Source organism: Adiantum capillus-veneris, chromosome 1 (genome assembly GCF_014529385.1).
Source record: "Adiantum capillus-veneris isolate H3 chromosome 1, ASM1452938v2, whole genome shotgun sequence".
Taxonomy (NCBI): Eukaryota; Viridiplantae; Streptophyta; class Polypodiopsida; order Polypodiales; family Pteridaceae; genus Adiantum; species Adiantum capillus-veneris.
Window position 1 is genome coordinate 36,085,447 of NC_140931.1, and position 17,435 is coordinate 36,102,881.

Here is a 17,435-nt window from a genome sequence, read left to right on the forward strand (position 1 = left end):
GAAAGTCTACTGCCTGGTACCAATGTAAGTAGTGAGTCATTGACAGGGTGGCGAAACAATCAATACACCACAAATCGATTTGAAATGGTAACGGTACTTTTTAATTATTGATCCCTGAATAGATACAATTGTCGGGGAGTCATTCTATAATCGTCAACGAGGGAATGATATGCAAAGGGATTCCCAAGCCCTCATATTAAAAGGCATGCACACCCAAAAGCAACTGATACAAAAGCTGGTGCTCCAAAACACTGATATTACAAATTGGTGCCTAAAAATTTAATTGCTATCACTATTCGCCGGAAAGCACCCGCATTCACGTTGCTACATCATCAACATCGTACTGCCACGTCAGCAGCCCGCGATTCACAGCGCGAAGTCGCCAGGCTCAGACTCCGGTCCTTTTCGTTAGAGTTTCATCTTCTGTCTGGCGGTGGCTCCATTATCTCCGAAGAGCAGTTTAGGGAGTGAGGGCGTTTTTAAGGAGCTGTCTTGAACTGCTGCAGTATGTCCTTCACTGTGAGTGTTCTGTTACTTGTTTTATTATTGTCTTAGTAGTGATTGGCACATCTGGTAGCAATGTGCTTTCCCTCATTTCATGACTTTTGAGGTGTTGGGTACCATAATGCTGGATTTTATCATTCTTATTGTCGTCCTCATCACACTTCGTTTCTAAGGGTTTATTACTCGGTAGCAGCAGACTTAGATTGATGCTACCATTGCAAGGTTTTGTCACCAAAATAATTATAAGGGTTGAAGTTTTTTGTACTGATGCTTGAGTATTTTTGGCATAAAAATGATGAGAAAATTTCCTCGAGCTACTCTCTTCTAATGCCTTTCAACTTTTTCTAGGGTCGGAAGCTTGCAACTTCAATATTCTCAATATGGTTGTTGTGCATTTAAGATTCAGAACTGTGAAGTCCTAGTTCTGGAAATGTGCAGGCTTTATCTGTCATGAGAACAGTTTTGTGCCAGCTTTGTGAACGAGTTTTCTGCATTTTTTGGTTGTCAAATCTACAATGTGATTAAAGGATATCAGTAATCTTACCTTGTGTGCATGAGCATTTAGATCAGGTTCTTTATGGTATCACAGAACATTGAGTTCTAGGAAACCTTCCTTTTCTGAGTCTAATTGACATTGAGGCTTTGATTTAGCCTGTTTAAGCTGGAGTATATTGCTACTTTATACAGTTTCAATCTTTTACAATGTGCTCCTGCTTAATTCTTGAAACAGTGATGGGGAAACTTTTATCTCAGCTGATGACTTGCGGATAAATCTCTGGAATCTGGAAGTTAGTGACCAAAGTTTCAACATAGTGGATATCAAGCCTGCAAATATGGAAGATTTAACTGGTACCTTGCTTAACACATATACACGAGTGTGTGCACGCAGGCACACACGCACACACACGCACGCGTGCGCACACCTCTTTTGGCTTTCCATTCTTCTCTTGACCTTGTGTTTCTCTTGGAACTGGGGACATCATAGTGCATTGACTCTTGTAAAGGTTTGATTTTGCTCTAGTATGAGCATGCATATGATTAAGTTTCTGTTGTTTGTTAATTTTCCTCTCCCTTTCCCAGTTTTCTTTCTACCTTGGGTTTTTCTTGGACCTCTCAAAGCATTCCTTCATATGATTCTCTTGATTTTTCTTAATTGTGGGTTACAGATGGATTGATTTGAGTTGTTTGTTTCCCCCCTTTATACACACGCATGCACCCTTTGACATACCTGAATAACGAAGTAAAACCTAAATATACTATGTATGCGTAAGTATATACGTCTTCCCTTTTATACATGTACGAATAGATACATATGTGTGTGCATGTGTATGTGTCTACATATGTATATACGTATGTGTGTACTCACATGCGTATGTGTGTGTGTTCGCGAGAGAGAGAGAGAGAGAGAGAGAGAGAGAGAGAGAGAGAGAGAGAGAGAGAGAGAGAGAGAGAGAGAGAGAGAGAGAGAGAGAGAGAGAGAGAGAGAGAGAGAGAGAGAGAGAGAGAGAGAGAGAGAGAGAGAAATGAAATGAAATGTTATATTAACGTCTTCAAAAGGCCAAAATGACCTATGAGACCAATCAGTTACAAAATAGTGAATCTAATACCATGTCTGGGTACAAAAGAACTAGAAAAGAACTAGAAGTGGAACAAAATACTACTACTACTACTACAATCTAAAACTACGTGGGTGTAGCAGCTGATACAATAGGTACCCGGTAAACTAGATGTAACAATGTGTGAAACAAAGATGGAAGAAATGGTGAGGATCCATCCTCATCTGCACTCTGGATGTCGAGAGAGTATGGCTCGAATCTTCTGTTGTAGTCTCCGTCGATGCTGTGTAGCTCCTCTCCTCAGTCGCGGTCGTCTGTATCTCTGTAGCTCCAATGCTCGGTCGATGAGAGTGCCAGTAGTGGTCGAATGAGTGTGGGACGAGCTCTGCAGTGGTGGCTGCTCCTGAGAGAGAGAGAGAGAGAGAGAGAGAGAGAGAGAGAGAGAGAGAGAGAGAGAGAGAGAGAGAGAGAGAGAGAGAGAGAGAGAGAGAGAGAGAGAGAGAGAGAGTGTTCATTTTTTGCAAAAGGATGGTGGTACTCTTTTGCTTTACGTAATTAAATTACAGGCCTCAAGGCACACAGAACATGACGGATCTAATAGTGAACAAACCCTTGAGCTATTTAAGAACTACAAACCTACTTGGAAAAAACTATAAACTATCAGCGATAAAAAGTTACAAAAGACAGGTGATACTACTCAAAAGTTGGGAGCAGGGGAGTAAGGGAAGAAGACAGTAGAGAGCTGAAGCAGAAATAAGCCACCCAAACTTGTTGAGGTAACGGAAAACTTCACCAAGAATTGCCAAGAGCTAACTGCAAGCCTCCAAGGTTGTAGCCAACGTCACATCTCATCAAAAGGAACATCACCATCAAAGAGCGAGATATTTTATTGTTGTCCTTGGAGGTCAAATATGACCTATGGGATCAAAGATACATGTGATATGCTCATTGCAAATGGTGTATCTTTATGAAGTGGAACCGATGGATCCACATGTAGAAAACACAATGGGGAAAATGTGATTGACTATATGCTACTCTTTGGTTTTGGTTATATTTCGGCTTGCTTGCCCTTGTGGCAAAGCAAGGCAAGCCGGTACCGGTTGAATGCAGCCGTTAGGTGACCTTTGACCAAAAAGTCAACACACGGAGCTCACACGTAGTACTCGAACCCGTGACCTCACAGCCTAGAGGCCCTGCCCTCACCACTGCGCTACGTGCGTGCATCTGCACAAGCTTGGCACATGCTCTACATATTTTCAAAATGTGTGCTACCCCCCCAAAAAGCGACGTGACTGGCTAGGCATGTAGCCTCCACCTACATGTACACAAGCAGGCCGAAATTTATCATGAGCCCTACTCTTTGAAGCCATCATGTATCACATAAAGAGTTTTATGCTTGGCCAATGGAGCGAAGAATCAGACCATTGAATTGTATGTATTAACAACTTTCTCCAAGTTAAGACACAAACACCATATATGCTCCTACTTCTTGAGTCGGGATCTTTACTAATGGGGGTTATAGGCATGGAACTGTTGTGGAGTACATGATAAGATGTGGCAAAACCCATCACATCGACTTCCTACAATTGCATGGAAAGCAAGCAAAATAGTTCAATAGACGCATAAAAGAAAGATCTTGAGCACAAGATGAATGCAAGACATAAAGAAGTGGTTTAGGAGATGGGATGCATTACACTTGGTGCATGATGCCTCAATAGACTCCCAAGTGAATGAAGCTTCTCTACAACGCTTATGTATTAAGGCTTGGGAGGAATCCGGTGTAACAAACTTGGAAACCCCAAGTCTAGATTCTACCGCGACACAGCAGAGATTCACTTTAAAACAGTTCACAAAAGACGACACAGCCCGGCATAGTTCTGTGCCAAGAGGTATTGGCCCCAAAGACTGGCGCCTCTTTTGGTATTTTTTTTTCTATTAATCTGTGTGCAAAGTACAAGGGAGTGTGCGGGAACTCACACTCAGACTCTACGTCCAGATGCTCTGAGTAACAGACTAATTTATTGTTACAAGGAATGCCCAATAGCAGAGCCCCAAGATCTCAAAAGCTTCAACTCAAAAGCATTATGCACAAAAGCTGGCCAGTGTAATTTACAGAGATCTGTACGGACTGTCACGTTAGCAAGTCAGCGTGTTTTACGAAAAACTGCCACGTTAGTAGTTACCGCAATTTGCGGGGGTCCGAACAATCTGCCACGTGTCAGCATGTCGACGCCTTTTATGTGTTGCTGCCACGTCATGTGTCCAAGGACTTGCCGCGTCACCAGTTTGTGACATACTCCCCCCTTGAAAGAATTGTAATCGCCCTCGATTACGCCTGCAAAACAGGCAGAGGCCATAAACTGTCTTAGTAGACACTGACTGTTAGTACCGATGCACTAGACACGACACATCTAGCACTTGTACAAATCGAGAGTCACATTACAGGACATCACTTGACATCACATGACAAATCACATACAAATTCGTTCCAAATCTCACACCATGATTAATCGGCAACGTATTTAGTAATCACAACTAGATTTATTCCGGACCTCACGGATGCCCGATTAACTAATCCTTATTGCAATCATGCCTTTGAGATTTATGAGACCAAAATGCTGCAGTCATTTTGTCTTTCAGTTCCTGCACTCAAACAAGTCAAGTATAAATCAATCATTTGCATTTTCGGGAATTCTTGCTATAAAGTCATACAGTAGAATACTATTCAGCCCTTTAGTATCCCAGAAACCCAAAAGGGACATCAGTGACTCTATTCAAAATCGGGGTAATCCGCTGCAAAGGAGCGGAGTGACTCCCCTCTTGTGCAAACCCGCTGCACTAGATTCACCCTTGCTGAAATCAGGGTTCTATCGGAGTAGACTATGTGTCACGTGACACATCCAACCCTATGTGTGCGTGGACAAGCTACAACATGATCAAGGTTCAGTCAGTCCAGTCAGTCTAGATTAGAAGTGATCTGGCACTTTTGTGAGTCTATTCGTAGACCGTGCATGCCCAGTCACTTAGCATAGATGCATATCCTCTGGTTGCACACATCATGATCATTAGTATTCCCATCTGAATCCATTAGAATCAGTTAGGGGATTTTTCCAATGCATTTAGCCTATTTTTTCTATTTTTGACAATTTTCACTTATTATTTTAAAGCGACTTTCCAACAAAAGTAGGTAGGGCAATTTTGCTAAGTTAATATATAAGCAAACTAGAGCTAGCACTATTTGGCAGAAGAGACAGCAGGAGCACATGCTCAACAGGCACCTTCTCAGCAGGACCCGAAGGACTTCTAGCGTTTTTGCTCCACAGTAACTTGGCTAGCGTTTTTGGACAAGACACCACAGATCAGACAGCGTTTTGCATTTGCAGAGCCACGGCGACAAGACCACAGCAGATCAGCCTAGCGATTTTGCATCTGCAGAATCCCGGCGACAGAAATACCAATTTCAGCCCCTAGCGTTTTTGCATCTGCCAGCAACCTCAGCGTTTTGCAGATCTATCGCGACAGAATCAGCCCTAGGACCAGTGTTTTCAGTTTTCAGCAGTTAGACATCGCAGATCAAGTCCCGAACCTAGCAGATCTCACCTTCCCGTAGCAGTTCCTCGCCGCAAGGTTTACAGTTTCCGCAAGGTTTACAGTTTCAGCCCGGAAAATGCAGATTTCAGCATCTGTGTTTTCAGCGCATCGTCGTCGCATCGTCGCCATCGACATCGTCATCGACAGAGTCAGAATTCAGCAGAGAGAAGATTAGCAGATTTCAGCCCATAGCGTTTTCGGACAGCAGTAGAAAGATTGCAAATTTCAGCCCTTAGGTCGACTTCGTCATCACCGTCGTCATCGTCGACATAGCCTAGACTTGCATCAGTCTCATGCATTCCATTTGTACCAGATTGTGCAATCATAAGTAGACCACTCTCGCCGACGAGAGTGGGGCCTTCGGAGGAGGGTTTTACAACGGCTCTAGTGTCGTATCTCACTTCTCTCTCTATCTCTCAGTCTCATACACTTGCACGCACAGTGTCCATTCACTTTGTTTGTGATCATAGCATTCTCTCGTTAAGAACGGAAGGCTCTGCCTGCCATAAGAACTAAAAGGAACCTTGAGCACAGTTCGGAGCACTCATCTTGAGCAAAGCGCAAACAATCATTCCGCTGCGCCTAACATTGGTATCAGAGCTTTGGTAGTGTTCTGTATCACTCAAGGAAAGAACCACAAGAACCACAAGAATTTTTTTTGCTTGTTGAGATCGCACGAACCCATGCTCGCTTGGGCATGTCGATTTCTAATCGTGTTTTGTTGAAGAGTGACGGGAATCCCAAGAAAGAAGGGCTTGTCCAGCCTCCCCTTGTGTCTCTTTTCACTCATTGAGAGCGGACCGTGCATTTAGCGGCCAGCCAATCGACGTAAGGTGGGAAAAAGCAACCTTGGTGTGAGCGCAAGGCCGCCAAGGGGTGCGCCTACAGAAAAGAGTAGAACTCGGGTGAAGAGAAGATCCTTCTCAAATGCGGTTTGCAAGCGAAAGAAAACCTCAAGAACCTCAAGACCCTCAAGAATTCAAGAACCCAAGACCCCCAAGAACCCAAGTTCCTCGTGAACTTAAGAGCCCAAGAACCCACAAGAACCAACTACTTCAGAATGGTCATCACTCGAAGCGGAATGGATACTTCTGAGCATGAGAGAGACGAAGAAGAATTTTCCTGACCAGGAGGTTTTTCCGACCCTTCCCTATCTACGACAAGGATTGCACTAACTCCTATGGAGGAGTTGAGGCAGTTGTTTAAGGAAAGACAATTAGAACTCGAAGAAAGAAAAGCAGAAAGAGAAGTAGAAAGAAAGGCCTACGAAGAACAAAGGGCAGCCATAGATCGTGAATACAAAGAAGGAATGGCTGCCATAGAGTGTCAGTACGACTTGGAAGCCAAAGCAATACAAGAACAGAGCGATCGACAAAACAAAGAGTTCTTGCGACTCTATTCTCAAGTTTAGGCACAGATGCACGAGATTTGGGGAAAGGAGACTCTCTGAGTCTCTTCTTCTCCCAAGCATGATACACAAGATTTGCATGATTGTGTGAATCATGATGATGATTTGATTGACAATGACTTGCATGATGTTTTGATTGACAATGATAAGCACAATGATTTGAATGATATTGCTAAGCATGATGATTTGGATGCCAATGACAAGCATGATGATTTGCCTGGTCAAGATGTGATTTCTCACAAGCATGATGAGTTGCATAAAGATGATATGATTGTTCACAAGGATGATGTGTTAGTGGATGCTTTTTCTAGCGAAGCTAACCTCATTGTAGATTCGATCAATCACAAAGAACCGATCTTGGCTTTCGAGTCGAGGTCCAAATAACCCCCACAGGACGATTCGATCATTCAGGAAGCACCGATTGAAACCGGCCCGTAGGGTGGTAGGCGTTGGCTTTCACCCGAAATTCTTTACTTTAAACACACACACAGAGCACTTTGCAAAGAGAACCTGCGGCGGAAGTTAACACTTGAATACACACACGGCTCGGAAGCTAGAATGCTCCGAGCAGACGCCGACAACCTGTAGGCCCCAAAATTGGCGCCCCTTTCGGTATTTCTTTATTCTTTAGGAGGGTAAATTACAAGGTAAGGTCCTGGGAATCCTTCACGTGTATCCACCTAGATACCATTTGATTTTGCCAAATTTCGGCAGCATAACAGCCCCAAAACTTGCGCGAAACCAATTCCCCTGCTGGAACTCGCTTGCACTGTCGTATACCCTCTGATTCCTGTCCAAAAACAGTAAATTCAGCACGCTGTATTTACTGGTTTTTGCCCTGTTTTCAGCCCCAAACAGTCCCCTAACTGTCCTTTGCCAGTGGGGCACGATTCCCAATGATCCTGGCGTCCGTACGGCTGAAAAACAGTGAATTTACAGCGCATACACAGCGCTGATTTTGCACCTGTACGGTGAGGTTATGACCCTCACCAGTGCCTGCTTTGGAGCAGCAGTTAGCTACCCCTGTTCCTGCTCAAGGAGGCTCTTGCCTCAGCACAAAAGCATGAACCCACACAACTGTACATCAGTCAAATGAGTAGCCCTCTTGTGGGGCATCACATAATTGCACGTAGGGGAGAGAGAGAGCAGTGTGTAGTGTGCAGGGCATCACTCCTAGCACCACACTGTACATGAGAGGGAAAGAAAGCACTCCATAGCTCTTAACCTGTGACAAAAGCTGAAATGAGGCCTCTCCCTTCTCTAAATTCAGCGCCAATTCTTCTGCAGGAGGAAAGTGCATGAAAAGTTGACACTTGGCGCATTTACAAGCATTTGCCCGTTTCGGGCTCGCCGCTTAAAAATATCCTGACCGGTTGCCCAGTTGACTTCGCGGCAGAGTTGTAAAATGTTCCCCTAGTCATACCGGAGGTAATGACGCGAACACATTTCACGGCCCAAAATAGCAGTTCCCTAAATTTTAGGAGATGCTTCCGTTGGGCTCCCACTGGTCTTCTGACCATCTATCCTCATTGGGACCGCATCCAAAAATGCAATGTGGCCGAACTGTCGGATACTTTTTGTTGGTAGTTCCACCTTGACTTTACGCCTTAATTGAGTTCACTTCCTAGTATCCACCAACTTGCTAAGTGCGACGGGGGGACCTATATGATCTTGCTCTGAGCCTAGACATCCTCTTACCATACGAATTCCAGTGCCGACCACTTGTCGTCTGCGGGTGAATCTACCGTTCACATTGGCCATACAATGTCCGACCGTTTGCTACTTCAAAAAGAGGGTCTCAAAAAAAAAAAAAAAAACCCCATTGGAAAGAAACCAACAACCAAGGTTAGCAGTTGCCACATCTCTGTGACATGGTTAATAACTGCCACGTCCTCGTGACATACCCCCCTCTTGAAATCGCAAACGTCCTCAATTGCATACCATAAATACACGCCACTGATGATCTTGTGCTATTAACACTCTCTTATCATCGCATGTATCCGCAAGAAAGGTCGTAACATACATAGATACAAATGACTTGATGAGGCCTTCATACTTTTGCCATTTCCATCTATGGCACTGGATTCATATGTACATTTGATGTACTAGCTCTATCATTACCCCTCCTTTGCACACGTCGGGTTGGGGCATAAGTAGGCTGTAACCCAAAGGCTTCAAGGTAAAGCTGCAATACATTTGGTGACTCTGACAATTCATGCTCTTCCATCCACTTTGTATCCATAGGCGGATAGTTCTTGAACTTCACCAAATAGCGTCTTGCAACTTGTCCTTTAACTGTTCTGTCCTTATGTGCCAAAACTTGCTCAGGTACCAGGATCTCATCAAGTTCCTCAACTTCTGGCTGATCCTCAACTGGCATATCTTCTGGCACATCACCCACGAAGGGTCTTAGAAGACTCACGTGAAACGCATTATGAATCTTCCACGCATCAGGCAGTTTCAGCCTGTAAGCCACATCGCTTATCTTGTCAAGCACTTGAAAAGGCCCATAGTAACGCATGCTGAGCTTAGGAAACAGCCGTTCCTTGCCCTTCATCTTCTTTAACCTTGCCTTTTCGAACCTTAGCAGAACCCAATCACCAGGTGATAACAACAATTCACGACGGTGACGATCAGCAGCCTTTTTCTGTTTTGCCTGAGTCTTCTCCAAGGCAACTTTAATCTTCTTATACATCTCATCCATGTTCTCAACATATCGATCTGCCTCAAAGATCTTGTCCTTTGTGTGCAAAATGGGAGGAACCTTTTTGCCGCCTTCAACAATTTCAAAAGGTGCTTTGCCAATAGACGAATGAACCGTATTATTGTACGCATACTCAAGCATAGGCAAATACTGTTCCCACTTGCCCTTATTATCTGACACATAGCATTTTAGCAGATCTAAGACAGTAGAATTGGCCTCTTCTGACTGTCCATCAGTTTGTGGATGAAACGAAGACGAGAACTTGAGCGTAGTACCCATGTTCTCAAACAATGCTCTCCAGAACAAACTGGTCATGCGAGGATCACGATCACTGATAATCGATTGTGGCATACCATGGTACTTAAACACATTGTACATGAACAAGCGTGCCATCTGATCAGATTTTATCTTCTTCCTGACAGGGATAAAATGGGCCTGCTTGCTAAACCTGCAGATAATGGTCCATATACCATCATTCCCTGTTGGCGTTCTTGGAAGATCAAAGATAAAGTCCATAGCAATGCTTTCCCATGTGTTATCCGGAATCGGCAGTGGTTGTAACAACCCTGGTGCCTTTTGCCTGTCAAACTTGACCTTTTGGCAAACTATGCATGCTCGCACAAAGGCATCCACATCTCTCCTCAAGGTAGGCCAATAGAAGAACGTGTGGGGGAGCAGGAGAGAGAGCCCACTTGATATCCTATGCAATGAGAGTGAAGGAGAAGAGGAGAGTGGCGCAGAAGAAGCACACGCAGAGAAGAACGTGAGAGAGAGAGAGAGAACGCTCGTCAAAATCTGGGAGAAGTCACGATTATATTTATTTGGGCTTGACCTTTGAGTATATGAGTAAGTGACTAGGGGGCCATTCACACTTGGGCCCCCTCACTTATAAGTCTTTTAACTTATAAGTTAATAAGTACAAGGCACTTAGGCCTTTATTCCCTAACAACCTCCCACCTAAAGGCAATGTACCTTGGGAGATCAAAGAATCAACTAACTATAATACATCAGCTGATCATGCACTTGCTCCTCCAACACCCATCATCTGTCGGCAATATGCAAACCGCTCTGCTGGAAGACTCTTGGTCAAAAGATCTGCAGGATTGTCATCTGTGTGCACCTTGACAAGTGTAATGCTCTTGTCATCAAGCACACTTCTGATAAAATGATACTTCACCTCTATGTGCTTTGTCTTGGCATGAAAAACAGGATTCCTTGCAAGCATAATAGCACTCTGACTATCACAGTGTAGCACAGGAACCGGTGACTTAATGCCAAGCTCTTCTACCAAACGCATGAGCCACAAAGCTTCTTTGCATGCCTCAGTGGCAGCCACATACTCAGCCTCAGTGGTAGACAAAGCAACACATTTTTGCAGTCTAGAAATCCAAGAAACTGCACCTCCTGTGAATGTAAACACATATCCAGAGGTAGACTTCCTGCAATCTGGATGTCCAGCAAAATCTGCATCTGTAAAGCCATGCACAGATGTCTCACTCTTCCCAAGACAAATGCACAAGTCTTTAGTGCCTTTCAAGTATCTCAAGATACACTTCACTGCTTCCCAATGCTTTTTGCCAGGATTGCTCATGTACCTGCTTACCACTCCCACCGCAAATGCAATGTCCGGACGTGTAGCAACCATAGCATACATCAAACTGCCAACGGCTGATGCATAAGGAATCTTGGCCATTTCAGCCCGCATATCATCTGTGTTTGGGCAGTCATGTGCAGTCAGTTTTACATATGGAGGCAGCGGAGTACCAAGTGCCTTTCCCCCATCCATATGAAAACGATGTAGCACCTTATTAACATAATCTCGTTGAGATAGATACAGACGCCTGTTGGGTCTATCTCGAGAGATACGCATGCCCAAAATATGACTAGCATCACCAAGATCCTTCATGTCAAAGCGATTCTTTAAGCTTTGCTGTAATGCATCCAACTCCGTGACATTTTTACCCGCAATAAGCATGTCATCAACATACAAAATCAGCAATAGAAGAGATCCATCACTTGCCGTTTTGATATACAAACAGTGATCAGAATTACTTCTTTTGTATCCTTGAGACCTCATGAATGTATCAAACTTGTGATACCATGCACGGGGAGACTGTTTCAAACCATACAAGCTCTTCAAGAGTCTACATACTTTCTTCTCTTGCCCCTTTGACACAAAACCTTCTGGTTGCATCATATAGATCATCTCAAGCAAATCGCCATGCAAAAACGCTGTTTTGACATCCATTTGCTTTAACTCCATATCTTCAGAAGCTACCAGGCCTAAAACAAGACGTAATGTGGCAAGCTTTACGACAGGAGAAAAAATCTCATCAAAATCCACACCATGCTTTTGCTTGTACCCTTTAGCAACCACACGTGCCTTGTACTTAGAAGAAGCATCAGACGTGACCTTGGTCTTGTAAACCCATTTACATGGCAGAGCCTTATGCCTTTTAGGCAAATCAACCAAGTCCCATGTATGGTTTTTCTCCAAAGACTGCATTTCCGAAACCATTGCTTTGAACCATTTCTTACTGTCTTCCCATTGCATAGCCTCTTTATAGCAAGACGGCTCACCACAATTAGTAAGCATGACATAGTCCAAAGACGGTTCATATCTATCGGGGGGCCTTGTCACCCGAGTAGACCTACGCACCCAATGATCCATAACAGGTGGATTTTCAGCCTGTAAACCATAAAAAACAGCAGGCTGTTCAGCCGGTTGCATCGCAACAACGGGCGGTCTAAGAGCATCAACCTGTTCCCCTACCTGTGGTGCATCAATGGCAACTTGTTGGGGCTGATTTTCAGCAGCTAATGGCTGATTTTCAGCACCATTTTCAGCATGTAAAGGCTGCTGAACATTGGGCCTTCTTGGCTGTCCATATGTAACATCTTCACGAAAAACAACCCGGTGCACTTCCTCGACCTTTGTGGGCTGTTTGTGCATGCAATTCTCATTGAAGATGACATCATTGCTGCGTATGATTTTCCGTAATGCGGGATCCCATAATCTATACCCCATTTCACCATCCTCACCATATCCTAGGAAAATGCATTTATGAGACTTTGGTTCTAGTTTGGTGCGCAGTTCACTCCGGATGTGAACATAGGCCTCACAACCAAACACTCTTAAATGTGCATATGAGGGTGGCTTGCCAGACCACACCTCCTCAGGCACCTTTCCACCCAAAGCCTTGCTAGGTGAGCGATTAATCAAGTGAATAGCTGTTTGCACAGCTTCTGCCCAAAAACCATGAGGTAATGCAGCATGTGACAGCATACTCCGAACTTTCTCTTGGATAGTCCGGTTCAACCTCTCTGCAACTCCATTCTGAGAGGGATTAAAAGGAGCCGTGAGCTCTCTTTTAATACCTTTAGTAGCACAAAAGTCAATAAATGCTTTTGATACATACTCCCCCCCATTGTCTGAGCGCAAAGACTTAAGCTTCTTGTCAGTTTGATTCTCAACAAACGAAAGAAACTTCTTGAAAGTATCCAAAACATCGCTTTTAGCACGTATTGGATACACCCACACCTTACGTGTAGCATCATCGATAAACGAGACAAAATATTTCTTTCCCCCTAAGGACAACTGTGGCATTTCACATACATCGGAATGCACTAAGTCTAACCTGTCAGACTTCAAAGAAAGAGACCTTTTGTGCGGTGTTTGACTGTGCTTACCATAAATACAGTGCTCACAATGAGAAAAATCAGCATATCTCAAACACGGCAAATAACCACAACGATACAGAGTTTCCATTCCTCTTTTACTCATGTGTCCCAACCGGCCATGCCACAAAGAAACACTTGGCTGCCCGGTTACGGCGACATCATGGTCACGCACACTAGATACATGCAAAGGATACAAAGTGTCCGATTTACAACCCTTGGCTATAATCCGGGCCCCTTTACAAATTTTCCACTTGCTATCACCAAAAGTGGTGTGATAGCCTGCATCATCTAGCTGCCCTGTACTAATCAAACTCTTCTTGAGTTGTGGCACATGGCGCACTTTGTGCAAAACAAAAGTCATACCATCAGCAAAGGAAAACTGGACACTGCCAATACCTGCAATGTCACATGCATAGTTGTCTCCCAAATAAACAGTGCCCTGCACCTCACCCGAGTACTGTGTAAACCAATCCCTATGAGGTGTTACATGAAAGGAGGCACCTGAATCAAGAATCCAAGTATGCATGTCCACATCAGAACCCATAGCAAGGGTATGTGCATCCACAGAAGAGGCATTGAGTACATCAGTGCTGCTGTCACTGTCACAACTACTAGCGACATTGATTTCCTCAATCAAAACAGTGCTCTTCTTGGCATTTCCCTTGTCCTTTGCATCAGTTTCAGCACCCTTGTTCTTCTCTTTCTTCCACTCATAGCATTCCCGTTTATAATGCCCTTTCTTTCCACAATGATGACACACAACATCTTTCCTGCGAGATTTGCTGCGTGCCCTGTCCTTACTGTCAGATTTCTCCCTCTGTTGAGACCTGCCTCTCAAGTGCAATGCATTAGAAGACCCACCTGTGGTGTTCTTCCTGTTCATCTCTTCCATCAAGAGAGAACTCTCTACATCTGCATACTTAAGTGATGCACTTGAGTTACTAAGAGCTGTCCGGAATACATCCCAACTCTCAGGCAATGTGCATAGCAGAAAAGTAGCTTTGAACTCCTCATCAATCGTGAATTTCAGCTCTGTCAGTTGGCTGAAAATAGAATTGAATTCATTGAGGTGCACTGACATGTGCGTGCCCTCCTTCATGCGGAGATCCATAAGCTTTTTAAGCCAATACACTTTACTGGCAGCACTCTGCTATGCATACAACTCGTCTAAACGCTTCCACATGCCCCATGCTGTCTGCTCATTCTCTACATTGAAGAGTAAATTGTCAGACACCGAAAGCATGATCGTGGAGCGAGTCAACTCGTCCACTTCTTCCCATTCTTCAACCTCCATATCAACCGGTTTCACACCTTGTAACTTAATAGGTTTCGCCTGTTTTTTCTGCAACATCACATTATAACATTGCTTCTTCCATATAGCAAAGTTATGAGCCCCTTCAAGCTTGCGAATGTGCAACAAATTGCCACTTTCACTGCTAGAAGCCATTCTGAGTGATTGCAAACACTGAAACCCTGTTTTGCCGACCTAAACACGCCCAAATGTGCGCAATCGGGCAAAAAACAGCTTGCTGTTACAGAAAAACAGCGAGCAAATTTCACGCGAAATCACCCCAAAACGGCGTACATTCACTGCCAAACCCTTACCAAAGGTTTCCACAAGGTGTATACATCATTTGCTTGCTGAAATTCCCTGTTTTGGGGCAAAAATCAGACCTGTAAACACCTGTTTTGCTGAATTTTCAGAACCTCGTTGGTGGAAACACCTGTAAAATTGACCTGTGAGACTTGCCCTAATGAAATTGCATCAAATTGACCCCGAAATTGGTCAATTTCAGCAGAAATAGGCTGCTGTTCGCCAGTTTTTGAAACCCTAATTTTGGGGAAACTGTCACCGGAGGTCGATTCTTCACAGTGAGAGGATCCCTACGCGACAGAGTTGATCGAAAACGGTTGAATATCCTTCCCGCAGCGAGCAAGAACAGAATTCTGATCTGTGTTGCGAAAATGGCTCTCATGGAAACCCTAAAGCTCTGATACCATGTGTGGGGGAGCAGGAGAGAGAGCCCACTTGCTATCCTATGCAATGAGAGTGAAGGAGAAGAGGAGAGTGGCGCAGAAGAAGCACACGCAGAGAAGAACGTGAGAGAGAGAGAGAACGCTCGTCAAAATCTGGGAGAAGTCACGATTATATTTATTTGGGCTTGACCTTTGAGTATATGAGTAAGTGACTAGGGGGCCATTCACACTTGGGCCCCCTCACTTATAAGTCTTTTAACTTATAAGTTAATAAGTACAAGGCACTTAGGCCTTTATTCCCTAACAGAACGTCTCTACCGCTTTAACTGTTGCATCAATGCCACGATGCCCTGCATACGGTGGGACATGACTCTCTTCCATGACCTTATGTCGCAGTGGCCTAGTAACACAAAGTCTGCCATGCATCATCATAAAACCATCTCTGAGGAGGTAGTGCTCGTGATGGTTCCCCTCTTGTAACTGTTCAAAGATCCTTGCAAAATCTTCATCAGCAGTATACTGTTCCTTCATGTCATCTAACTCATGATGATAAGGAATTGACACAGCTGAAATTTGTGGCTTTCTTGATAACGCATCAGCCACAACATTCTTCTTGCCTTCCATATGCATAATCTGGAAGTGGAACATGGAAAGAATGTTTGCCCATCGCATATGCTTTTCGGATAACTTTGACTGTGTCAAGAAGTATCGCAAGGTCTGATGATCTGTTTGGACAACAAAATCAGCACCTAAGAGGTAGTGCTTCCAGCTAGAAAGCGCATGAAACACGGCCAAGAGCTCTTTCTCATAGACTTGGTCCATCTGAAAGTGACCTCTTTCTTTTGCAATGCGTGAAGAGGCGATGCTATCTCTGCAAAATTTCTGATAAACCTTCTATAGTAGGAACACAATCCCAAGAAGCTCCTGACATCGTGCACAGTCTTAAAGTCTGGCCATGTCTTGATAGCTTCGACCTTTGCGGGATCCATTCTAACACCATCCTTTGAGAGTATGTGGCCCAGAAAGTGGATCTCTTCAAGAAAGAATTCACTTTTCTTAGGATTGACAAGTAACCTGTGACTGCGCAGCTCTTCGAACACAATGGTCAAGTGACGCCTATGCTCCTCTTCATTCTTCGAATACACTATCATGTCATCGAAGAACGTTCCAACAAACTGTTGATGCGAGCGGAAAATCCGATCCATCATTCTGTTGAACGTGGTAGGAGCATTTGTTAGCCCAAACGGCATCACTAGAAACTCATAAAGACCAAATGTCGTTCTAAACGCAGTCTTGTGCACATCCTCTGGGCTTATACGAATCTGATGGTACCCACTCTTAAGGTCTATCCTGCTGAAAATTGCAGCACCCTCTAAACGATCGAGAATATCATCAATGCGAGGAATAGGAAACCTATTCTTGATGGTATTCTTATTCAACGCACGGTAATCAATGCACATGCGCCATGAGCCATCCTTCTTCTGCACTAGGAGCACTGGGGAGCAAAAGGGTGAAGAACTAGGGTGAATCAGCCCCTTCTCTAATAACTCCTCAACCTGGCCCATAATCTCTTTCTGCTGCGCCGCACTAACCCTGTAGGGAGGTATTTGGTGGGCTACACCTTGGCACCAAATCTATCCAATGGTCCTCAGGTCTCTCTGGCGGCAATTGTGACGGTAATGAATCAGAAAAACAGTCACTAAACTTTTGCAAAAATGCTGACCTTTCTTTATCTAACACAGATAAATTTGACTGATCCCTATCTGAGACATCACGTGCAAAAATCAAGTACACAGAAAGATGATTCTTTATTACAGAAGTGATAGCAGAAGCAGATACAATAGGGACTGACTCTCCTTTAAGCTTTACATCCAAGATGTGAGTTTTGCCCCTATGCTGTACAATGATCTTTTTGTTGTAGGCATCCAAGACTCCATGCACTTGGAACATCCACGGGATCCCCAACAAGGCGTCACAACCTTCCAGCGGCATGATGTAAAACTCTTCAGTGTCC

General features: G+C 44.2%; 1 protein-coding gene across 5 annotated transcripts in view; it reads left to right on the forward strand.

Annotated features, from left to right (window-relative positions):
- Positions 1 to 17,435, forward strand: part of LOC147464547 (serine/threonine protein phosphatase 2A 55 kDa regulatory subunit B beta isoform-like) — a 185,070-nt gene that overhangs the window by 97,717 nt on the left and 69,918 nt on the right. For all 5 annotated transcript variants that reach the window (XM_086515490.1, XM_086515485.1, XM_086515494.1 and 2 more), the window contains one exon: positions 1,235 to 1,353. In XM_086515490.1, the coding sequence (XP_086371616.1) occupies positions 1,235 to 1,353 (119 nt within the window). The remainder of the gene's footprint in view (positions 1 to 1,234; positions 1,354 to 17,435) is intronic.